This window comes from Equus caballus, chromosome X, assembly GCF_041296265.1.
Source record: "Equus caballus isolate H_3958 breed thoroughbred chromosome X, TB-T2T, whole genome shotgun sequence".
NCBI classification, from domain to species: domain Eukaryota; kingdom Metazoa; phylum Chordata; class Mammalia; order Perissodactyla; family Equidae; genus Equus; species Equus caballus.
In genome coordinates, this window is record NC_091715.1 from 70430561 (window position 1) to 70457424 (window position 26864).

A 26864-nucleotide genomic window follows, 5' to 3' on the forward strand; every position below is an offset into this window, starting at 1 on the left:
TTGTGATTGTTTTTCTCTATAACGAAAAATCTTCCAAAGTTGGACAGATAAGCCACATTGGAGTAAACACCTCCTTGATCCACCCTTTTCTATTTCATATTGAAAACTTTTTGTTACGGAAAATCTCAAGCCTATACACAAGTAGAATAGCATAGTGAGCCCTCCTGTGCACATCACCCGGCATCAACAATTATCAACTCCTAATGTACTTATCAACAGATATCACATCGTTGTATCTGTATTTCACTATGTAGCTCTGAAACACAAGAATTCTCTTTTTAACACAACTACAGCGTCATTATAACACCTAACGTGATTAACAAGAATTCCGTAATATCATCAAATACCAGGGCAGTGTTCAAAGTCATCAATGTCAATACCTCATCAATGTCATGAAGGGTTGCTCATTTGTTTGTTTGTTTTTACAGTTTATTTGAGTCAGGGTCTAAATAAAGTCCACACATTAACCTTTGGGTTCCCTTTTCTGAATATTGCAGGGGAGGATAACTATTCTTCCATCTCTTAAGTTCCATGGCTGGAGCCTGTGAATTAAATTGATAAAAGACAGACTAACAGGAGAAAACCAAGCAGAGTTTATGTACGTGTGCACGCGGGAGAACTCAGTGACAACCGCTCAAAGGGGTGGTCAGAATCCGGGGCTTCTACGCCGTCTCAATAGGTGAGGCGTGGAGAGACAGTCTCTTGCTGGAAAACAAATGACTTTTTGGAGCGATAAATGGGCTTTCAGGAGAACAAACAGATGATAGGAAAGTTTGTGATGATGTTTTTCTCTGCAGCTGTGAGTGGTCTTTCTGTCTCCTTCAGGGCCACAAAACTCCCCTAGAGAAGGGATTTGGGGTAGATTTTACTCACGGTCTGCCTTCTGGGAGTGGATCTGCCCTGAGAAGGAATTCGTGGCAGCCTCATTTCCCAGAAGTTGCTGCTTTTAGTCAGATAAGGGAAGCAGCAAGAAGATTCTTCCCCCCTGCTATCTGTTGAATCCCAAATGTCTTCAGCTTAAGATAATCTTTATACCAACTCTGGAGTTCCTAGTGGGTCCCCACAATATGCAGAAATAACAAGGAATGGACATTTTCTTGGAAACCATTGACCCCTGGGCTCTTCCTGAGACCTCCTGTGAGCTCTGCCTTGAGCTATATGAGGCATTATTAGTTCCCAAATTTTGAGATGAGGAGAGTGAGATTCAAAGCAGTGAAATGAAGAGCTCAAGGTCACCCAGCTACTGAGGCACTGGGCCAGGCTGGTAACTCACGTCAGGACTTCAGACTCTTAATTTTGTGTGCCCCGACAACCACACTCTGCCACCTCCACCTGTCCTGCCTCCAGAAAGGTGAAGGAAAGCTTTCGGAAGGAGGCAGGGAAGGCCTCCAGCCTCCACCCACTCCCCATCTCCTAGTCCAGGTCCTACCCAGCATCAGTCAAAGATCCATGCAATCCCACCTCCTCTGGCCTCCTGGGTCCATTTCTCTCCTCCCAAGTGTCTGCTCTTGGGTGCGTGTGCCTCAGGGTCCCCTTCACCTGGAAGCTCCCTGAGCGTGGGGTCCTTGGCTCTGGATATCTGTGACCCAACCCAGATGAGCCTCACCCAGAGCCATTTGGAAGGTGTTCCTCACAGGGGGACCGACTGACTGACTACCTGAGTGAGGGGCCTTCTGGAGGGTGGATGCTGGAAGTACAGGCGAGTCTTTGAGACGAGATCCTGGACCCCAGGCAGGAGCACCCGTCAGACACTCCAGAGTGATAGTGGTCTTTCTTGTCCTCAGAGGAGGCAAGGCAGTGTCCAGGGAGCAGCCTGGGCTCGGGCATCCTGAGGACAGGGGCCTCTGGACTCACCCTTCCCTTTCATAAGCCATTTACCTTCTGAGGGCCTCAGGGAGTCCTCATCTGTGCAGAGAAACACTCCAGAGAATCAGCCGGGCTGTCTTGTCGTTGAAGGAGGCCTCTCAGCTTGGAGAAATGGAATCTACTCTGGCCAGAGAGCCCTGGCAGCAGGTCTGGGTCTCTGTTCTTTTGTCATGCTGCTTTGTGACCCTGGGCAGGCAACTTCGTCCCTGTGGGTCTCAGTTTCCTTATCTATACAATGAAGGGGCTGGACCAGATAATCTCAGCGGCCTATCAGCTTCCATGTTCCCATGATTTCCAGGAAAGGGAGACCCACAACATTCCTTGGTAAGTGGTTGCTGGTCTTAACTATCTTTACAGTCAGATATCTGTTTCCTACTGTCTCTGAGCCTTGTTTCTTCTGGTGCAGGCTTGGGTCTGGATAAGCATGCTGTTTGTCCCAGAAGTATCTGGATGGGAAACAGACATCTTCATCACCACAACTCAAGTCACAGTGTTGGGAGAGTGGGGTCTGTAGCTCTCAGGTCCCTGCTCCCCATCCCCAAGGTGTTCAGGAGGCAACAGTGTTGAGACATCGTGGAGATGAGCAACTGTGGCACTGATTGGCTCCTGCCCTCCGTGTAGCCCAACCTCTCCACTTTCCAGACAAGGAAGCAGGGACTTGTCCAAGGTCACATAGAGCTGGGATTGGAGGAGCTTGAGGCAGGGAAGAGCGGGGGACCTTCTCAGGAGGGATCTTTCCTGGGCAGGAGTAGGGACGATGAAGAGGAGAGCCAGACCCCTAAGGGGCAGAGTTGTGGCATGAACTAAAACCAGTTTGTGAAACCCACCCTCAGGGAGCTTCTGGGTTCTCCTGGGGGAACATAGGACACACGCACACACATGCACACACACACACACCACACTCTCACGCACGCACGCACTCACGCCACAGGAGAAGAGATCACAAGCATGTCTGACTACCAAGTGCTTGAGCTGGGGCTCTAACTTGACCACCTCACCAGGAACCACTGATTCTCCCGGCTACACCAGTAATTCAACAAATAGTGACCGAGTTACTGGGAACCAGACAGTAAACAAGCGGGGCGTGGCCCCTGCCCTCTAAGAGCTCACAGCCTAGCTAGGCAGGCAAGTGCTCAAGAAGATTCGGACCCACGGAGTTATTCCCAGGCTAAAGGAAGCCAGGGGCTGTGGAAACCCAGCAGAGCCCGTCTCAGGGACCCAGAGACAGTCCTATGCTGCAGGCACTATCCTGCGCCCATTTCTGGAGGCATCAGGTCTGGCTGGTTGGGAAGTTAGCCTGGGGGAGCAATTGGTGCCCCCTCTTCAGGTCAGGCAGGCATGGTCAAGGATGTGGATGACCCCCAGGAGTCATCACATCTTGTCATCTCAGTGAGAATTGGGCAACTTCTAGGGCTTCAAGGAGAGGCGAGGCTCCCCTTCCTGAGTCCAGGGGTTCTCAAAGTAGTGGGCTGGGACCCCAGAACTCACTGTTGAATCTTTAGTGGTTGTTCTGATCAGAAGTTGCATGTGAACTTGGCCCCGTTTCTCTAGCTGGTTGTGGTGATGCGAAGTGTGGGTCTTGGGGTCTCAAAAAATGGCAAAAGTTCAATTGTTCTGAAAAGCTTTTTCTTTCTTCTCCTACTCATGCAGAGGGCCAAGTTGTGTCCTTCTTCAAACCTGTGTTTGTGGTTTAGTTTCCATTGACCTTGGCAATCAACATAAAGGGCACTGAGCAAGGCTGCCCCTTTTGTCCATCCCTGCTGCTCTTTCTCCTATGTATGCGAGGGGAAGTGACACAGGAAGGAAGGGGAGAAAAGCATGGGAAAATGTCCTGTGGATTCTACATTTACTGAGCTCAGTGACACGCAGAGATGTTTAAGAGAAACTCAGGGGAAAAAAAATAAGGAAATGCTTTGTTTTAGCTGCCTGGTCATTTCCATTGTTTGGTTTCTGAGTCTTCTTGTTTCTAGGCTGTTTCATAAGTACTGAGCTACTGAGGAGTTGTATGTTTTCTTGAAACAGAAAGGGAAGGGCCCTCTGGTCCCTTGGCACCCCCTCCCCCAGACTCTCTATCCCCATGTGGGTGCTCTCTGTTTGCCACTGGCTCTGGTATGGGGCCTGTGCCCATGGACAACTGATCGCAGTGGGCCCCCAGTGTTGGGGCCCGGGGTTCCATCTCCCTTTTCTCCCCCGTGGTGAGCCCCACCCCTGTTAGACTTTGGACGAAGGAAAAAGCACAGGTGTGGTGCATCCAGCCCCTTCTTTCTCAGAGTTGGGAACTGGGACTCAGAGAACACAGGGCTCTTGTCCTAGTTCCAGGGTTCAGAAATCTGGAAACCTCTATTTTACTCAGTTGCTAGTAATTTAAAGCAGGGCTTATGGCAGGGTTATATTCTGGAATAGAATGCACAATCCTGAGGAATGTCTAAGAAACAATTATCAACTTCAATGTAATTCTGAGCCTGCCCCTTGCACCCTTTCTACTCCATTTCACAGACAGACAAACTGAGTTCCAGAGAAGGGAGGTCATTTGCTCAAAGTTCCACAGCAATCAATCGTAGAACTGAAACTCAGGCTTCTTAATAATGGGTAACCTTTACAAATAGAATGACTGGTTAATGTTGTCCCATTCTAATTATTGAAATTAAAATTCCCTCTCCAAATTGGCATAGTTTGGATGATAAATTTTGTGCTCCCCCTATTTACATGCCATTCATTTCACTTCATATGCATTATTTTATATAGTCCTTACAATAACCTTACAATGTGACTATTATTGCCCTCATTTTACAGGGTAGGAAAATTAATTTGAAGGGATTCAGTTACTTGCCTGAAGGTGTATAGAAGGTAAATGATGAAGCTAGAGCTGAGCACTCAACTTTCAGACTATCCTTTAGTGTCTCCGGACCAAACGCTCGCCACAGAGGCCTGAGCTGTGTGCAGAACAGCTGCTTAGCTTCCATTTGTGCCCTTTTGGAGATGGTATTTACCTGGGCTGGGCAAACAACACAGACAGCAAGCAGCTCAGGGTGGGAGGGGGCACAGGGCCACTATCCCCAGGCTTGGTGGTAAAGAAACTTTTTAGTGGCAGCTGATGACAATAGCACAAGCCAGTTGAGTAGGGAGGTTGTAGAGGGTGGAGCTGTAGCCCCTTGGGCAAGTAGGGCAAGAGGCAAGAACCCAATGCTGATGCCGCAGAGTCTAGTAGGCCCCATCTCTGCTCCAGCTCCCTTTGGTTTCAGTTCCCAGGAAAAGCAGCTTTGTAAAACTGCCTCCCCCTTGATAAACATCACTTCCTAGCCAGAGGAGACTGCTGAGGATTACTGGAGACACCTGCTTCCCACCCTGCCCTCTCATGTTCCCCTGCTGCAGCCTGGCAGTGCAGACTGTGAAAGTTCATCCTAAACAGAGCCAGTGCTCTCCTACTAAACCCCAAACTCCAAACCCATAATTAGTCTTTTATGTACAATATTTATTTCTGAAGGAGTTTGTCTTGGCATGGAGGCCACCCCCTCCAAAAAGCACATGTCTCAACAAATAGCTCCTGCTCCTTTTCACCTTGGTGCTTGCTAGCCTGTTCACCCCGACCCCACCCTGGCCCTTGGGGAATGCCACCCACCTAGAAGAATGGAACAGGCTGCAATGGGAGCCGGCCAGCCTGGCTTTTACTGATCCCTGATGCTCCACCAAACTCACCAGGCGGGGATCCTTAGCCAGAGCCCAGAACAACCCCTGGCCCACTGTGTGGAAAGAGCCCCTGGGGTCTTCCAAGCACTCTAGCCTTGGACCTGAGGGTAGGGCCTCAGCCACTCTTTGAAGTATTCCCCGAAATCCTGTCCATCCTCCACAGGGTGGGAAGGTCCCGGGAATATCTTTGACATCCTGTGTCCGAGCAGTATCCGGGATGCAGGTATATGCTTGAAACCTTAGAGTCCTTCTCAGCTCTCTCCTCCCCCCTCTCCAGAAAGAGTATTGTCTCTTTTTAATATCTTAAGTCTTTGTGTACTAGAAAAACATAATGTGTTACTTTAGGTTCTGGCACTAACAGATCAGTGACTTTGGGCAATACTCTTTAATCTCTCTGGGCCTCAGTTTCTTCATGCGTAAAATGAGGAGGTTGGTTTAGATGATCACTAAGTGTTGTTATTCCAAACTCTTGTATAGGTTTCAGTATTAAGTCCACTCCCATTGGCAGATCCCCAGTCCAGGCTCCCTCCTACTCTCTCTAGAAAACTCTGACACCAGCCTCCTCAGTGGTGGCTTCCAATCCTGCCTCCACACCCTTATGGACACAATGACCACAGTTATGTTTTTGACATTCCACTTGAATAATGTGTGGGCTCTCCAGTACCTAAAGATCTGGGTTCTTTTCCTGACCCTGTCATTCAAAGCTCTCCACACTTAGAGTTGGAGAAAGGCTCACAACACATCCATTTTGTGAGGTTCTCTGGATATTTTTAAATGAAGAAATGCCAAAATATGCTATCAGAAGTTGTGGTACTTTTGAAATACCTTTAACAACTAAACATTTTAACACACATTATGCAAATACAATGCAATATATGCCATTCACAAGATAATTACAGGATTAATAAGGTCTACACTGGAGACCTTTTCTGAATGACATCTCCAGCCAAATGGTCCTTCTGACCTCCTCCTGCTCTCCTCACTCCCCACAATGGACCCTGACAATGGACAATACTAGTTGAACCAATCCAGAGCTTCCCAAACTTGGCAGTGCAGTTTAATTACCTAGGTACTGCAGATGCGGCCAGCCAAGCATGGTCCCCAGGCTGGCACTTGGGATCACTGGACATGCTACCTTTATATGTATGTTAGCCTCCTGCTTGGATTGGTCAGAACTTTGGCTTGCATTGCTCCATAGCCACCTCAGCCCCTGGTGCCAGGCCAAAATCCTGACAGGTTCTTAGTCAGTGCTGGTTTCATGGCTGAAGACCACGGTGGAAATGTGTTTACAACTCTGCCTGTGTTCCTACCCTCTCCTCGCCTTCTTCAGGAATACCAAAGAGCCTCTACAAAAAGACACTCCAAGCCTTCAAGACCCTGACATTACCTTCCCTCTACCTCTACCCAAATTATATGATTTTTCAAACCTCTCTCATCCTATCCTGCAGACCCCTGACCTTCTCTTCAGCCACCTCACTTTTGTATCAGCTTCCTTTGTCTTTGCCCTGAGGGCTCCACAGACCCAATTAAAAGGGGACAGGGAGTATGCTGGGTTTCTTTTATCTGATTTTCTTTGGACCCACACTGCTTTCTTTGCTGCCTTGTGGGCACGCACATAGGTATTCAAGTAAAACAAGCCCAGACTTGAGAATTAAGAACTTCGAGGAATTTCTCTGCTCCTGGTACAGCCGGGAGCCTGGGCTAAGCTGTTTGCCTTCTCTCACCTAGGTTACTTCATCTGTAGAGCAGGTATCACAGAATAATGAAAGACGAAACTCTGACCCTGCTGGAAGACAGCATGTTTACCAGATCTCTGGCATTCCAAGCGCATGGTGACCACAGGGTGCCTGGAGTGTAGTACCAATGGGTGGGAAGTTATGCCAGTGACAATGTGAGACACAGTTGGAAGTAAGGGAAAGAACACTAGACTCAGGGTCAGAAGGCCTAATTTTGGTACTAGCTTGCTTTGTGTCCTTGGGCAAGCCCCTCAAGCTCTCTGGCTCCATTTCCTTCCTTTGCAAAATACGGTACATATAGCATGGTAGCTAAGAGCAAGGGCTTTAAAGTCACGGATCTGGATTGGAGTCCCAGCTCTACCACTGACTAGCTGTATGACCTAGTCTAGTCACCAAATCCCTCTTGGCCTGTTTACTTACTTGAGAGAAGGTAAATGGGGACACTAATAGTATTTACTTTATGAGGTTGTTATGAGGATTAAATGAAATGACAAAGCTAACATATATAAGGAATTTAACATAGTGTCTGTCACATAGTAAGTGCTATTTAGGTGTCAGCTATTACTACTACTACTATTATGAAGAAAAGGAAGACATGGGGGAGGACATTTGCTGGCCTATCTATTTTACGCAGTTGCTATGAGCATCTAATGAGACAAGTGCTGGAAAAGGGTTTTGGAAGATAAAAGGACTCTACAAAGGTGGGATTGAGACTAAAAGACAAAGGTGTTGGGACCTTCCCGCTCATTGCCAAGAGGTTTATCTTGAGTCTATGGGGTCTGGCTTGCTCAGTGCTGACATGAGTGGCTATTGCCTTCCCCTCCGATCCACCCATACTTGCCATCATGATGATTTGCTCTTCCTGTCAGATTGAATTGGAAGAGGGGATTTGCAACCTTAACCTCCATCCCTTTGCCAACTCTACCACTCCTACCCCTCCTGCAGAGGGACCTCTCAGATAAGTAGCCAGTGCCCAGACAAGGCCCAGACAGCACTTTGATTTGCTCTACTGAGGGTGTGACTCCTAGCTGCCAGTGTTCAGTCTTCCTGTTGCTGCATTTCAGGTTTTGGGGCGTGCTGGAGCCCATGGGGTGCCATGAGGACTCACTGCTCTGAGCAATCATTAACTTCTGCACGCCAAGACACACTAGTGCATAATGGTCATTCAACAAACCTGGGCCAGCTAAAGGAGGGGTGTATGTGTGTGAGTTGTGAGGTCCCGTTCAGTAGCGGCTTGAGAGGAGTGACTGTCCTCATCTGCTCTCCCCAGGACAATATTATTTTCTACATACCAGGTCTGTTATATTACTTTACTTAACCTTCACAAAACAAACATTTAGTTAGTACCTTTTTAATATCCATTTCCCAGATGAGGAAACTGAGGCTTAGAGATGTGAAGTAAGTTGCTCAAAGTCAAATAGCAAGTAAGTAGAAGATCTTGTTCTTAACCCCATGTCTGTCTGCCTTCAGAGCCTGTACTCTTAACCTATACGCTATAGAAAGACTAACCCATCCCAGAAGTTTCCCATAGTGGTACAGGTCCCACCCTAGTTCCAGGATGGCCAAGCTGAGGCTTAAGGAAATTTCTCAGTTGGGAAGCAGGTTGCCAACCACTATGATATCCTCTGGCCTGCAGGGACTTTTGATTTCCTTCTTCTGCTCATTCCTTCATTTTCCCCATCTCTCTCAGAAAACACTTAACAGAAATTCCTGGAAAAGGTATTTTTAGATTGAAAAATGAACTCTGCCCATGCTTTCCCAGTCTCTCCCTCCGCTATCTTTTTCCTACCTCCACCCCTCTGCTCTGACAAGGAACCCAAGGGTGCTAGGGATTGTCAGCAGATTGCTGCTCAGAGGCAGGAACGTTCCCTAATCTCAAGAGTGAGACTTCCTCTGGCTTTGGTACTTTGTGAAGCCATAGCAGGAGGCCCCTAATTGTGGAGCCAACACTAGTGTTTATCTCAGCTCTGAAGATGAAAGCCTTATTGATCCTGGCAGCCAGTCTTCCCTAGATTGGTTACTTTGTCATCCGTCCCAGGCCAACCACCCAAGGTTTCCTCCCTAATGCTGGACTATAAGTGTGGGGAGAGCTGCTTTTGGAGACAGAGTGATTGCCTGTCTCCTTGAGGGGCCTAGTGGAAGGAGCTACCCAAACTGAGTACCTCCGTAGCTCAAAAGGGGCTCATCATTTCAGCATTTGTTTCTTGTTCTGGGTCTGCAAAGGCCCTGATGCTTCCTGAAAGCAGAGCTTAGAAAATTAGCCATCTAGGGGCTGGCCCCCTGGCCGGGTGGTTAAGTTCGCATGCTCTCCTTCAGTGGCCCAGGGTTTCACTGGTTCAGATCCTGGGCACAGGCCTAGCACCACTCATCAAGCCATGCTGAGGCAGCATCCCACATGCCACAACTAGAAGGACCCACAACTAAAAATATACAGCTATGTACCAGGGGCTTTGGGGAGAAGCAGGAAAAATAAAATATTTTTAAAAAAAAGAAAAAGAAAATTAGCAATCTGATCCTTGCTGCTCTTCCCTGGTGGTTGGCCAGATCATTGGAGGCTTGATAGGCATCATGGTACAGTGGAAGAGGCACTGGATTAGGAGTCCAAAGATAGGGGTTTTAGTCCTGGCTCAGCAATGGACCTGCTGTGACTCCTTGAGTAGTTTGTTCCTCTCTCAGCCTCAATTTCTCCATCTATGATTTTTTAAAGCTTTATTGAGGAACAATTAACATACAATAAATCACATATGTTTCAAGTGTATGTTGTGGTATTGGCATAAAGATAGACATATAGGTCAATGGAACAGGATAGAGAGTCCAGAAATGGGCCCACACATATATGGCTAGTTGATTTTCAACAAAACGTGTCGAAACAACTCCATAGGGAAAGAATAATATTTTCCAGTGGTGCTAGGTCAACGGGATATCCACATGGAAAAGAGTGAAGTTGAATTGCTACCTCACACCATAGTCTAAAATTAACTCAAAACGAATCATAGACCTAAATGTAAGAACTAAAACTATAAAACTTCTAGAAACCATAGGAGAAAATCATAGTGACCTTAGGTTAGGCAAAGATTTCTTAAATGGAACTCAAAGAGCACAAAGTCTAAAAAATACATAAATTGGACTTCATCAAAATTTAAAAATTTACTCTTCAAATACACTTTTAAGAGAATTAAAATACAAGCTGCAGACTAGGAGAAAATATTTGCCAATCATATATCTGATAAAGGAGGACTCATATCCAGAATGTGTGTGTGTGCTCTCAAAACTCAAAAATAAGAAAATAAAGAACCTGATTGCAAACAGCCAAAAGATTTGAACTGACACTTCACCAAAGAAGAAAAATGGATGGTAAACAAATACATGAAAAGATGGTCAGTATCATTAGTCACTAGGGAAATGCCAGTTAAAACCCAGTGAAATGCCACTACACACCTATTAAAACATCTAAAATTTTAAAAACTGACCATCCAACTCTTAGGATTTGGAACAACTGGAACTCTCAGCTCCAGTTGCACAGATGCTGGGAATGTAAAGTGGTACAATCACTTTGGAAAACAGTTTGAAAGTTCTCCAAATGATTAGAGTTACAATGACCCACAATCCCAAAAAAATGAAAGCGTATGTCCACATCAAGACTTGTACATGGGGCCAGCCCCATGGCCTAGTGGTTAAGTTTGGCGTGCTCTGCTTTGGTAGCCCGGGTTCATGGGTTCAGATCTCAGGCATGGACCTACACCACTTGTCAGCCATGCTGTGACAGTGACCCCCATAAAAAACAGAGGAAGATTGGCACAGATGTTAGCTTAGGGCTAATCTTCCTCAAGCTAAAAAAAAACCACCTCACAAGACTTGTACACAAATGTTCATAGCAACTATATTTGTAATAGTAAAAAACTAGAAACAACAACTCAAGTGTCCATCAATATGTAAGTGGATAAACACATTGTGGTACATCCATACCAAGAAATGGTACTCAACAATAAAAAGGAATTAACTATTGATATATGCAGCAACCTGGATATATCACAAAACAATTGTAGTGAGTGAAAGAAGCCAGACTAAAAACTAACTACTTTTTATTCCGTTTATACAAAATTCCAGAAAATGCAAACTAATCTGTGTAGTGACAGAAAGAAAAGCAAAGGTTGCCTGTGGATAGTGAGATGACTTTTGGGGATCATAGATATGCTCGGTATCTTGACTATGGTGATGGTTTCACAATGTATACATATATCAAAACTTATTATGTTCTGGGCCAGCCTCAGTGGCCTAGAGGTTAAGTTTGGCATGTTCTGTTTGGTGGCTCAGGTTTGGTTCCTGGGTGCAGACCTACACCATTCATCTGTCAGGGGCCATGCTGTGGTGGCAGCTCACATACAAAAAGAGGAAGATTGGCAGCGGATGTTAGCTCAGGGCGAATCTTCCTCAGCAAAACAAAGCAAACAAACAAAAAACTTATTATGCTCTGCATTTTAAATATAGGCTGTTTGTTATATGTCAACTATAGCTCAATAAAACTAAAAATACAGTAACATTTTCCTACTTTTTAAAAGAGCTGCATATTTTTACAATTGAAAAATTAGAAAACACAGAGAAGCAAGGCAAAAAAAAAATCTTGACAATTCCAATCAATTGGAAACAAATATTTGAGAATCAGCTTGCCGAATTCTTCCAAAAAAAACTTTGCTGGGATTTTGATTGAGATCACATAGTATCTATAGGACAATTTGGGGAGAATTGATATCCTAACAATATTGAGTCTTCTGGATAGACAAGCATGTTGTCTGTGAATAGAGATAGTTTTACTTATTTCTAATCGTATGTCTTCTACTTCTTCTTGTCTTATTGTACTGGTGAGAACCTCCAGTGCATGTTAAATACAAGTAGCAAGAACAGATATCCTTGCCTTGTTCTTAATTTTAGGGTGGAAGATTTTATTAAGTATTTTATTCACTATTAAGTATGATGTTAGCTATGTTTTCCATAGTTGCCCTTTATCAGGCTAAGAAAGTCCCTTTCTATTACTAGTTTGCTGAGAGTTTGTATCCTGAATGGATATTGAATTTCGTCAAATGCTTTTCCTGAATTATTGAGATAATTATATGGGATTTTAAAGATTTGTAGTCTTGCTATAATCACATACTGCATTGACTAATTTTTGGATGTTGAACTAACCTTGAATTTCTGGGATAAATACTACCTGGTCATGATGTTTTACCCTTTTTATATATTGTTGCCTTCAATTTTCTAAAATGTTGTTACAGGTTTTGCAACTGTGTTCATGAGAGATACTCATCTGTAGGTTTTTTTTCTTGTGATGTCTTTATCTGATTTTGGTAATAGGGCAATACTGGACTCATAGAATGAGTTGGAAAGTGTTCCCTCCTCCTCTATTGTTTGTAACAGTTTGTGTAGGATTGGTGTTATTTCTTCCTTAAATGTTTGAATTCATCAGTACAGCCATCATAGTTACTCCCTCTATGATTCTTGAGGATCCTTTCATTTTTAATATTCTACAGTCCTAATAAGGCCCTTGCCATCAATCTTTCTGTTTTAGATGTGTGTCTCTCTCCTTCTGTCTCATTTCTTATCTGTCCGTCTCTGCCTCCTGCCTCTTTCCCATACCCTCTATCAGATGAGTGTCTGATAATCTGAGTCTGTAGGTGCTGGACAGACCCTCAGAGAAAACTGAAGAAACTGTTTCAATTTGTAGTTCTTTCAAGCACTGATGAATTTTGGTTGAAGAGCCACCTGTAATATACCTTAGCTCCTCCAGTAGGTAACTGTCTTTGTCCTAAGCCAGTGGTTTCCAAATCAGTGGGCCATACCCATAGGCCATTAAGTAGAGCCCGGTCAGCCCTGAAGGACTGGGGCAGAAGTTAGAAGGACTGCATTTTCAGACTTGACATGGATACTTCTAAGCGTGAATCTCTCTAGCCCTCAGTCTGACTGTCCGTAAAATTAGGAACTGGATCCCTAGATCTTCTGAGTCCAAAAATGGAAGTAAATAAACAATAGCAGCACAGAGAAGGAGGCCAAATAACCTAATAAGGGGGTAATAAGACAATTTATGTTTTCCTTGATTATTTGACTTTACAATTTTGACATTCAAAAGTAGGTAGCCTATTAAAGTTGGCACGTTTTGAGACAAAGTGTGGAAGGTTAAATATGGGATTTGTTTAGATGTTGAATGCTTGGAAGAGAATGTTTTCCAGTATTGCTGTGCCAACCCAGAAAAACACCACCACATTCTAATGAAGGAAAAAAAAAAAAAACTGGCAGGATCAAATGCCAGGACAAGTATGAAAATACTTTTGGAATTTTTAAATAAAAGCTTGCTACGAATCTGGAGTAGAGTTCTAGACACAATGGATAGATGGTGAGCAGCTGCCAAAGTAAATGGGCTTAGAGAGGATAAGAGCTGGAAGAAAGAGCTTCTCAACATAGTGTTCATCAGAAAATGTAAAAAGGTTTGGAATCAGTGTCCCTGAACAAGAACATTTAATCTGATTACTGGAAAAATAACTACCCAGCACTTAACTCTGGGCCCTACACAAGGCTAGAGAAATAGTTAATAAATGAAGCTCAGCTGGAGGTCACTCTCCAGTCAGACACAGAGAGAATGGAGGTTAGGGCTCCTGCCATCTCAGAGTCCAAGGAAGACCAGTGTGTTATATTTCTACCCTCTGGAGTTCCCCGGCTAACTCCTGAAGTGCCTCCACTTGCCTCCTTTTAAATGTGTTCCACCAATGCTTTCAGTCATTTCACTAAGGTGTGCTGACCACCTGGCCAGATGTGCCAGCATACCATCAGCATAGTCCTTAGCTGCCTGCTACCTACCCCACAGGGCACCCATGCCCTAACTATGCCATTTTGACCACCCCCCACTTATCCCAACTAAGTTAGCCTCTTTACTTGGTTCTGAAGACTCTGAAGAGGGCTGGAGATGGGGCAGAAACAGGGGAATATTTCTGGAACAGAGACTCCAATTCCTAGTGCCATTTTCTCCACTGAGTATAGGGTACAGCAGTTGGATAGCTAAGCCTCAGAACATGGCCTCCTAATCCTATTTGCTATTCTTTCATCATACTGTGTACCTTGTCAGGAAGCAGGGGCTCTTGAAGAGAGCCATCTCTGCCCCCATGTCACTCCCCCTCACCTATCTCTCATCTACCCCTTCCCCAGCTTTGCCCCTTCTTTGGCTTTGCTCCATCATCCCCTCATTTGAGATTTTGTTAGTTCCCACAACAACAGGAATTTGTGGAACCCTGTAATTTATTTGGAGAGTTTGGCTCTTGGAGTATCCTTTCTCCCTTTTTCAACTCAGAAAGAGAGCTCAGAGAGGTTGGCTTTTGGCAGCCAAGGAATGAGGAATCTGGTCTCGCATTTAAGTTCTTTTCTGAGCAATCTCCCTGTACTTCAAAGACATTAGCCTGTGAGCCTGGGTAAGGAGCCAGGGCACTAATTGGGCACTTGAATGAAAAGACTTTGAGCATAAGGAATCTTGAGAGCCAATAGGCCCAGGATGGAGCTGGAAAGGCCAAGGTTCTGCTCTTGTACTGCCCAGGCCCAAGAGAAGCCCAGCTGGCTATGGGTGCTTAGAGGAGGAAAGGAAGGAGTGCCTGCTGAATTTAGACATTACATTCACTTCAGGTACAGGCCTCTTGGGGCTAACTCTCTGGGAGTACCTAACTGAGGGTAGTGGTTGAGGCAGAAGAGAATTCTGGGAATTATAGGATGAGAGCTGTGGATGGCGGGTTTTTACATAGTTCATCCTCAGAGTCGTAGGGCTTTGTTGGACAGAAAGTTTATTAGTCAGAAATTAGTCACTTGCTTAGCACTTAGTGCAGCTTAGGTTGAAAATAATGCTCTCTGCCTGATGGAAAGTTGTAGGGGGCCACCTCTGATTTTGCCAAGTCTGTTTAGAAAGATGTACCTCTACATCTCCTGTTAAACTCTACTTTTCACCCTTTCCAACTCTCCCACATCTCAGCTGCTTCATTGAAATCTCTTTCTCTTTCTCATATGAGAGCAAAGGTAACATGGAGAACAACAAAAAAACTCCCTAACTTTGAGTCCAAGAACTGTCAAGCATTCTAGAAAATCTCTACCCATGCCTGTATTTTCAAAAAAAGGAAACTGATTGCAAGAAAGGTAAAGGGTAACCAGTAGCGCTCATTTATCATCATCATGGTTGTAATTATCACCATTATTGTTATGACTATTGGTTCTTTTTTTAATATAGTCATCCCTTGACTATTTTTCTCTTACTAAATTTCCTCTGATAACCTTTCCTGCTAACAATCCTTTAAATACTTCCTCGTATATCATGCTATTCTTCTTCAGTCATTAATATAGCTGTTAGATTGCCTTTCTTTCCCTTAATATAGCAAATTTTCTTTCACTTGGAATGTCTGACTTCTCGAAAAATCTTTAAATAGAAAATTTTACTCTGGTCTTGAACCATGGAATTTATAAATTTTATTGCCCTATTTTAAAAAAATGTGTTCCCTATTCTGCTGTGAGATCCTTGAAGGCAAGGACCATATCTCACTCTTTTAGCATCCTCAATGGCTGTAGGATAGCCATGTGTCTGGGCCAGAGAGGATGTTAAATAACTGTTGAATAAATGAATATTATATATGGATGGCTTCATTTAAAAATATACATTTAGCATTAAAAACAATGTCAAGCTACTTTTCTCTATTCCTCCCATGAAGTATGGCTAAAAGCACTGGACATTATAAATAAAACAAATATAAGAAGGTTGAAATGTAGAGAGAAAATGGTCAATGGGCTAGAGACCTCAGAACTCAAAGAACAACACAGCAGTGAATTACCTGAGTTTTCTTTTTGCCTCTTATACCTTAGACCTGGAGTTGAAGAAGCTGGCAACCCAGAAATGCCAACAGGAACAGACAAAACGAGCCCTAAGAAAAGCCTGATTTCTCTAGCCAAAAGACCAGGAAAGGGGCAGCCTAGCAAGACAGAAAACTTTTAGACAATAACTGCTCTACTCCAGCTAAACGCCATGGGAAGAAAATGCATCCCATCTGACCTTTACTGGCAAAGGCCTAGACTTCTGCACTCACCCGGCTGTAACAAGGTACCCCAACCTGCTCCCTGTTCCCATGCAGGGAGGTAGTGTCAGAGTAAAAATGAATAGGGAGCCAGGAATTTCATCCACTCTCAGCAGTAACAAGGCCTACTCTTCCTCCACGGTGTCAGTGAAGACCATGCAGGGAGCCTGGACTTTCACCCCTGCCAGACTGTAACCTCCAACTCTCCTCTCGTTCCTGGAGAGGTGTCAAGGTAGTGAAGGCCAAGTAGGAAACTATGACTTTCAACACTGCTCAGTATAGTATCAATTGAAGAAATGTGGGAAATAGTAATGAGGGACCCCTACTCCTCCAAGCCAGGAAGGTATCAGAGGAAGCCCAGTGGGGATATTGAACACTAACCCCTGCTCAGCAGTAACAAGGCACCCATCTGCCCCAGGGTACCAATGGAGGCTAAGCAGGGAACCTGGACTTCCACCCCCATCTCTTCTACCCCACCTAGCAATAATGAGGTGTTGCCTCGCTGGCACAGTGTCATAGTAAGCCTGCTAAAACACAAGATTTAAATAAGATTCAGAGTCTCATAACACAATGTCCAAAATGTCCAGGACACAATAGAAAATCACTTGTCACACCAAAGACTAGGAAAATCTCAACTTCAATGAGAAAAAATAATCAATTCACACCAACACCAAGATGACACAAATGTTGGAATTATTTGACAAGGATTTTAAAGCAGCCATCATAAAAATGCTTCAATGAGCAATTACAATCATACTTGAAATAAATGAAAAATCACTAAGTCTCAGAAAATAAATAGAAGATATAAAGAAGAAACAAATGGAAATTTTAGAACCAAAAAATACAACAACTGAAATGATAATAATAAAACAAAAACATCACTGGACGGGCTCCATGAAAGAATAGAGAGGACAGAGGAAAGAATCAGTGAACTTGAAGGCAGAACAATAGAAATTATCCAATCTGAAGAACAGAGAGAAAATAAATTGAAAAAAAAAAATGAACAGAACCTCAGGAAACTGTGGGGCTCTAACAAAACATGTAACATTCCTGTCATCAGAGGAGTCTTGTATGGAAAGGAGAAAGAAAGTGGGGCTGAAAAAGTGCTCAAAGAAATAATGGCTGAAAAGTTCCCAAATATGGCAAAAGATAAACTTGCGGTATCAAGAAGCTGAGTGAACCCCAAAGAGGATGAACTCAAATTAATCTATGCCAAACACATCGGAGTCAAATTTCTGAAATGTAAACACACACACACACACACAATAATCTTGAAAACAGTGAGAGAGAAATGACACTTTAACTTAGGGGAAAACATTCAAATGACAGTGGATTTCTCACCAGAAACCATGGAGGGCAGAAGGAAGAAGTGGCACAACACTTTTCAAGTGCTGACAATAAAGAACTGCCAACCCAGAATTGCATATCCATGAAAATATCCTTCAAGAACGAAGGAGGAGAGGGCCTTTTAAAGGAGGAAGGGGCCAGCCCCGTGGCCAAGTGGTTAAATTCACGCACTCTGCTTGGGTGGCCCAGGGTTTCATCTACTCACATCTTGGGCATGGACCTAGCACTGCTCATCAGGCCAAGCTGAGGCAGCATCCCACATAGCAGAACTAGAAGGACCTGCAATTAGAATATACAGCTATGTACTGGGGAACTTTGGGAAGAAGAAGAAGAAAAAAAAGATTGGCAACAGATGTTAGCTCAGGTGCAAATCTTAAAAAAAAAGAAAAAAAGAATGAAGGGGGAAATCGAGACATTCTCAGATGAAGAATAACTAAGAGTATTTGTCACCAGCAGACCTAGCCTAAAAGAATGGCCAAAGAAAGTTCTCCTTTTTTTTTTTTTTTTTGAGGAAAATTAGCCCTGAGCTAACATCTGCCACCAATCCTCCTCTTTTTGCTGAGGAAGACTGGCCCTGAGCTAACATCCGTGCCCATCCACCTCTACTTTATATGTGGGACACCTGCCACAGCATGGCTTGATAAGCAGTGCCGTGTCTGCACCTGGGATCCAAACAGGCGAACCCCAGGCCACCGAAGCAGCACATGCGAACTTAACCACTGCGCCACTGGGCCAGTCCCCAAAGAAAGTTCTCTAGACAGAAAGTAAACAATAAAAGAAGGAATCTTGGAACATCAAGAAGGAAGAAAGAATAACGAAAAGAGTAAAATTATGAGTAAATACAATAGACTTTCCTTCTTCTCTTGTGTTTTCTAAATTATGTTTAACAGTTGAAGCAAAAATTATAATGATTCCTGATGTGGTTATCAATGTACACAAAAGAAATATTTAAGATAATTATATGAGGGAGGGTGAAGGGACATAAGGGAGATTAGATTTTTACATTCTAGTCAAACTAGTGAAATGTTAACATCAGTAAACCATGGTAAGTTATATATATATAAGGTAATAGCTAGGCAACCACTAAAAAACGTATACATAGGGATACACTCAAAAGCACTATTAATCAAAATGGAATTCTAAAAACTGTTAAAGGAAGCTACAGGCAGGCAGAAAAAAGGAAATAGAAGAAGGGAAAATAGAGGAAACAAATAGAAAAACAAAAATAAAATGACCCTAGCATATCAGTGATTATGTCCATTGTAAATGGTCTAAATAAAGCAATTAAGAGATTAGCAGATCGGATAGAAAAATAAAAAACATGCCCCAACTATATGCTGTCTACAAGAAAGTCACTTCAAATATATATCTCCAGGAATTACGCTGGGTGAAAAAAGCCAGTTTCAAAAGGTCACATACTGTATGACTCCATTTATATAACTTTCTTGAAATAATGTTATAGAGATGGAAAACAAATCAGTGGTTGCCAGGAGTTAGGGATGGTGGGGGAGTGGAGTGAGTGTGACCATGAAGATCTTTGTGGTGATGGAATAGTTCTGTATCTTGATTGAGATGATGGTTACACGAATCTACACATGTGATAAAATGATATCGAACTGTACACATACATTGTACCAATGTCACTTTCCTGGTTTTGAAATTGTAGTATAGTTACATAAGATGTAACCATTGGGGGAAACTGGGGGAAGGGTTCCTGGGACCTCTCTGGATTATCTTGACTATTTCTTGTGAATCTCTAATTATTTCAAAATTTAAAAGTTTAAAAAAAAAACCAAACAGATTAACTTTGAAAATCTGTATTAAAAAAACCCTACAGCTAACTTCATACTTAATGGTGGGAAACTTGCATCTTTCTCACTAAGATCAGGCACAAGGCGAGGATGTCCCCTCTCATCACTCCTTTTCAACATCATACTTTAGCTAAGTTCTAGCTAATGTAGTAATACAACAGAAGGAAATAACGGGTATACGGATTGGGAAGGAAGATATAAAACTGTCTTTGTTCACAGATGATATGATCATCTATGTATAAAATCTGAAAGAACTGACAAAAAACCTCCTGGAACAAATAAACAATTATAGCAAGTTTGCAGGATACAAGGTTAATATGCCAAAGTCAATTGCTTTCCTATATAGCAGAAATGAACAAGTGGAATTTGAAGTTAAAAAATGAATACCATTCACATTAGCACCCCCAAAAATGAAATACTTAGGTATAAATCTAACAAAATATGTACAAAATCTATATGAGGAAAACTACAAAACTCTGATAAATGAAATCAAAGACCTAAATAAATGGAGAGATATTCCATGTTCATGTATAGGAAGACAATATTGTCAGGATGTCAGTTCTTCCCGATTTGATAAATAGATTCAATGCAATTCCAATAAAAATCCCAGCAAGTTATTTTGTAGATATCAACAAACTGATTCTAGAATTTACATGGAGAGGCAAAAGACCCCAAATAGCCAACCCCCTATTGGAGGAGATGAACAAAGTTGGAGACTGTCACTACCTGACTTCAAGACTTACTATAAAGCTACAATATTCAAGACAGTGTGATAGTGATGAAAGAATAGACAGACAGAGCTCAGAAATAGATCCACATAAATGTAGCCAACTGATCTTTGACAAAGAAGCAAAGTCAATACAATGGAGCAAAGATAGTCTTTTCAACAAATGGTGCTGGAACAACCGGACATCATCATGCAAAAAAATTAATCTAGACACAGACCTTACACCCTTCTTACAGACCTAAATATAAAACACAAAACTATAAAACTCCTAGAAAATAACTTAGATGACCTTGGGTATAGTGATGACTTTTTGATAAGGCAGATTTCATTAAAATTAAAAACTTCTGCTCTGCGAAAGACAATGTCAAAAAAATGAGATTAGCCACAGACTGGAAGAAAATATTTGCAAAAGACGTATCTGATAAAGGACTGTTATCCAAAATATACAAAGAACTCTTACAACTCAACAATAAGAAAATGAACAACCCAGTTATAAAATCTGGGTATTTATCCAAAGAACTTGAAATCAATGATCCAAAGAGATTTATGCACCTCTATGTTCATTGCAGCACAATTCACAATAGCCAGGATGTGCAAACAACCCAAGTGCCCTTCTACAGATGAATAGATAAAGAAGATGTGGTATATGTATACAACAAAATACTACTCAGCCATAAAAAGGACAAAATTGTCCCATTTGCAACAACATCGGTGAGGGTGTGATGTTAAGCGAAATAAGCCAGAGACAGAAGGACACATACTGCATGATTTCCCTCATATGTGGAAGAAAACAAATACATGGATAAAGAGAACAGATTAGTGGTTACCAGAGGGGAAGGGGGTTGTGGGGTGGGCAAAAGGGACAAAGGGGTACATACGTATGGTTATGGATAAAAATTAGACTACTGGGGGTGAGCACGATGAAGTGTATTCAGGAATTGATAAACAATAATGTACACCCGAAATTATACAGTTATAAACCATTATAATCCCAATAAAAAAAATCGGCCAAAGACCTTAACACACACCTTATCAAAGAAAATATACAGATGACAAATAAGCATATGAAAAGATGCTCAACATCATATATTATCAGGGAAACGTAAATGAAAACAACAAGATACCACTACATATCTATTAGAATGGCCAAAATCCGGAACACCAACAACACTAAATGCTGACAAGCACATGGAACAACAAGAACTCTCACTCGTGGCTGGTGGGAATGCAGAATGGCACAGTCACCTTGGAAGATAGTTTGGCAGTTTCTTACAAAACTAAACATATGATTTAGCAATAGTGCTCTCTGGTATTTAACCAAGTGAGTCGAAAACGTATTCTACACAGTAATTTGCATATGGATGTTTATAGCAGCTTTATTCATAATTGCCAAAATGTGGAAGCAACCAAGATGTCCTTCAATAGGTGAGTTCATAAATAAACTGTGGAACATCCAGACAACAAAATAGAGTAGTCCCCCCTTGTCTGTGGGGTATACCTTCCAGGACCCCCAGTGGATGCCTGAAACTGCGGATAGTGCCAAACCATATATATACTGTGTTTTTTCCTATACATACATATCTATGATAAAGCCTAATTTCTACATTAGGCACAGTAAGAGATTAAGAATAACAAAGAATAAAATAGAACAATTACAATAAAAATTACTGTAAATCTTAGCAACCGCAGCATATGATTTTTTCTCTTTCCTTAAGTCCTAAACTTTCACCTTTTTACTTAAAGGAAGCACTTTACAGCCTTTCTTTGGCATATTCTAGTTGCCAGCATCACTACCCTTACACTTTGGGGCCGTTATTAAGTAAAATAAGGGTGACTTGAACACAAACACTGTGATACCACAACGGTCGATCTGATAACCAAGATGGCTACTAAGTGGTAGCATATCCAGCAGGGATATGCTGGACAAAGGGATGATTCACGTCTAGGGCAGGACAGAGCAGGACAGCACTAGATTTCATTATGCTACTCAGAATGGCGTGCACTTTAAAACTTATGAATTATTTATTTCTGGAATTTTCCATTTAATATTTTCAGACCACATTTGACTGCAGGTAACTGAAACCGCAGAAAATGAAACCGTGGATAAGGCAGGACTACTGTATTATTCAGCACTAAAAAGAAATGAGCTCTCAAGCCACGAAAAGACATGGGGAAACCTTAAATGTATGTTAGTAAGTGAAAGAAGCCAACCTGAAAGTCTATACACTGTATAATTCCGAATATATAACATTCTGAAAAAGACAAAACTATGGAGACAGTATAAAGATCAGTGGTTGCCAGGGATTAGGCGGGATGAACAGACAGAGCACAGAGGAGTTTCAGGGCAGTGTAACTGCTCTGTATGACACCATAATGATGGATACATGTCATTAACAAAAAATGCTATATCAAATATAATTTAAACTTTCTTTGACTGTACAAAAGATACGTTCAAGCCCAGTCATCAGTTTTCATTGTATTGTAGATATTCAGAAGGGCCAAATAATGGTGAGTCCTAGTTTACAAAATGTCAGGAAGATGATTTACCGAATTTGTGTCTTTTTCTTCTTCGATGATATACTTGAACTATTTTCTTTGAAAATTTGGCCAGAATAAAAATACATACATCATAAATGAGGTCTCCCACTGGCACTTCCTGCTTCCCTGCCCCCTCTCCTCTTTTTATAAAATCAAATTTATTGAGGTATAATTTACAAATGGTAATATTCACCCTTTTTGTACACACAGTTCTATGAATTTTAACAAAAGAATACCATCGCTAGAGTTAAGGATTAGCAGACATTTGGTCCTGTCCAAAATGTCCATGGGCATATTTGCTTCATGCCAAATGGTTTTGGACAGGACCAAATATCAAGGATCTTTTGGCATGGACCCGATGTTTCCATGGACATTTTAGACAGGACCAAATACGACCACATATCAAGGACTTTTTGGCGTGAACCAAATGTCTGATGGACATTTTGGACAGGACCAGATGTCCTGCAAGGCGGTTAAGATATATAACAATTCATCACTCCGAACATTTCCCTGGTACTCCTCTATAATAGATCCTCTCCCCCCACCCTTTCTCCTGGCACCCACTGATCTGTTTGTCCCCATAGTTTTGCCTTTTCCAGAATTTCATATAAATGGAATCATTTGTGTCTGGCATCTTTCACTGAGCATAATGCCTTTGAGAATTGTCCAAATTGTTGCCTGTATCAATAGTTCATTCCTGTTTATTGCACAGTTGTATTCCATTGTATTAATGTATACCCATTTGTTTATCCATTCACCAGTTGAAGTATATTTTGAGTTCTTGCCAGCTTTTGGCAGTCATATAAAAAAAGCTGTTATAAACATCTAGGTACAGGTTTTCACGTGAACATAAGTTTTCATTTATCTTGGGTAACTACCTAGGAGTGGGATTTCAGGGTCACATGGTAATTGTGTTTAACTTTGTAAAAAGCTGCCAAACAGTTTACCAAAGTAGGTACGCCATTTTGCATTCCCACCAGCAGTGTATGAGATTTCCAGTTCCTCTACATCCTCACCAGTACGAAGTATTGTCATTTTTTAAAAGCCTTTTTAGTGGGTGTGTAAAGGTATCTCATTGTGGTTTTACTACGCATTTCTTGAATGATTAATGATATTGAACATCTTTTCATGTGCTTAATTGCCATTCATATCATGTGTTTGTGTGTGTGTGTGTGTGTGTGTGTGTGAAATGTCTTTCCAAATCTCTTGCCCATGTTTTAAACTGGATTGTTTGCTTTCTTCTTATTGAGTTGTGGAAGTCAACTCACACTTGTATTCTGGGTACCAGTCTTTTATCCGATGCGTGTGTGGTAAATTTCTTTCCCAGTCTGTGGCTTGCCTTTTCATTTTCATAACCGTATTTTTTGAAGAGCAGAAGTTTTAAATTTTTGTTAAGTCTAATGTATCAATATTTTCTTCTGTGGATCATACTTTTTGTAAATATCTATGAAATCTTTGCCTCACTAAAGATCAGAAAGATTTTCTCCTATACTTTCTTCTAGAAGCTTTCTAGTTTTAAGTTTTACATTTAAGTCTATGATCCATTTGCTTTAATTTTTGTATATGGTGTGACTATTGGCATTTACAAAGCTCTCTTATACATATTATTACATCTGATCATCATTAAAAAAACTTTGAGGAAAGCACATCAGGAATTTGAATCCCCATTGTACAGATGAGAAGACTGAGGATTAAAGAAGTGGTGCTGTGTGACTTGCTCAAGGTCTCACAGCTGATAAGAGGTAAAATTGCAAGGTAAGAGGTAAAATTATTAGGACAGGTCAGGTCTCCTGCTGTTCCAGGACAGTATGTTTGGAGCCAGGCAGCTAGGGCTCAAGAAGGTACCCCAGCAAAGCAAAGATTCCCAGTGGGGATCTGAGCAGAGACGCAGACGGTGGACTAGCCTTGACCTCACTCAGACTGCACTCTTCTGGCCCACTTGGGGATCTACAATTGAAGAGATCCAGAAGCTGGCCTGGCACCCTGCTCAGTTGACACTCAATGAAGGCATTTTGATGATGATGATGATGAAGATTTGGGCCGTGTTCAGAGGAGAGCTCTGAAAGTAATTACAGAGTTAGAAATTAATGCTAAGAAGAAAAGTTAAGGGAACTAAGATTATTTAGCGTGGAAAAAAAGAACCCAAGATAAAACTTGATAACAGCCTTCAAGCAAAAAAACTTGGGCTTTCTTTCTGAGGGCCGAACAAGGGGAAATGGGCTGGAAAAATCTAAGTAAAAGGGCAAATTTCTTCCTCCCTGGTGAGGATTGTTACAGACACTTAAGAGCCTTTAGAAACAGAACAAACTCCTCTTATTTGAGTTTAGAGTCAGGGATTTGCCAAACACGGACTCTGATAAAGGATTTCAGAATGAGGGTTACATGACCCTCTTAAACAGTGTCCTGAGAAATCTTTGAGTAGCTCCTGAACCTACGCTGTGTCCTCGTACAATTTTAGGAGGCCTTTGTCTGTGGCATTCTTTGCTCCTTTGTCTTAGCATCTTCACAGGACTGTTCCAATGACCAAGACAAGACTTATCTTAGCTCCTGAAGGCTCCCATGCTCCTTGGCTCTGAAGCCAAGTAGCCCAGTGCCTAAGGATATAAATCCAGCTTAGCATCCCTGGAAGGGCCTGAAATATTGGCTAGTCCAAATCTGACCCCACTGCTCAAATCTCCCATTCTATCTATATCCAGCCTCTGCTATGATAGGAGGCTTCATGTACCCCAGTAGAAGATAGAATACAATGAAGTTCGGACTAGGAATAAGGAGAGTTGGGTTTGAGTCCCAGATCTGCCACTACCTTGCTGTGTGATCATTGATAAGTCCCTTCACATTTTTCTGGACCTGTTTCTTTATCAGTAAAATGGTAGTGGAGGAATCTCTTTGTTTTAGTTTGTGTTGGTTTAACTGCTGCAACAAATGGCCCTCAAAAGTTCAGTGGCTTAAAAGACAAGAAGTTTCTTTATTTCTTATGTAACATTCAGGGCAGCGGTTCCAGATTGGAGAGGGAGGGGAAACTTCACTCCATGTACTTATTCAGGTACCGAGACAGAACTGATGGCAGTCCTGCCAGTCTTAATGCACAACTTCCAAGGTCACTCTGCAGTTGTAGCCCACAGGGAAGCAGAAACCTCATGGGAGCTTTTTCATGGCCCAGGCCTAGAAGTGGTGCGTATCACTTTTACCCACATTCTAGTGGTCAGAATTCGGTCATATGATCATACCAAGCAACCAAAGAGGCTGAGAAAAGTAATGTAGCTGTATGGTAGCTAGTTGGAAGGCTCCATCATAGACTTAATGATCTCCAAATGCCCCCTGCCTCAGCTCTGATGTTCTGGGGGTGTTTATAAACTAGACTCCTGGTTCTCACGTTGCCTTTGAAAATTGCCTAACCTCTCTGACCATTGGGGGCTAGCAGGTTGGCAGTGCAGGCCAATGCAATGTCCCTTGTGAAACGCCAGAGAAAAAGAAATGAAATACTAGCCGTACCAGCAGGTACCACATTAAGCTAAGGTGTCTTTGTGCTTCTTTTCTCTGCAGCATGGGTAGGAGCCCTCTCAATGGGCATGATCTTCTTCTGTTCTCCCATTGTGAGTATATTCACTGATCGTTTGGGCTGCCGAATCACAGCAACTGCGGGGGCTGCTGTCGCTTTCGTCGGCCTCCATACCAGCTCCTTCACCAGGTAAGACTAGGAGTTGCTGGCCATTTGTCCAAGGCTGAGGGTTAACTTCTTTCTGGGCTTCAAGTAGGGACACTTCTCATTGCAGAATTCCCTGTGGCCCTTTCCATGGAGGGTACTCAAAGACCCTGCTCCCGGGAATCATTGTGCAATAGGACTCACCTAGGTAATGTCCCCAGGACACATTGGTAGGAAAGAGCCCCCCAGAAGACCCAAGAGTTCCGAAGTGGTGGGAGGAGCCTAAGCCTGGGTGTTCATACAGCTGGGCCCAAGTCCAGTTTTGGCCACTGAATGGCTATAGAACAACTGATGAGTACCATTCCCCTCTCTGGGCCTCAATTTCTGTATCTGTATCATGAGGGGATTAGACCAGATGGTCTT

The 26864-nt window shown here is 42.5% G+C and overlaps 1 protein-coding gene across 2 annotated transcripts in view; it reads left to right on the forward strand.

Moving 5' to 3' along the window:
* The window catches only part of SLC16A2 (solute carrier family 16 member 2), a 99067-nt gene that overhangs the window by 58496 nt on the left and 13707 nt on the right, over positions 1-26864 (forward strand). For both annotated transcript variants that reach the window (XM_001504975.5, XM_014728983.3), the window contains exon 2: positions 26342-26486. In XM_001504975.5, coding sequence (XP_001505025.3) covers positions 26342-26486 — 145 coding nt within the window. The remainder of the gene's footprint in view (positions 1-26341; positions 26487-26864) is intronic.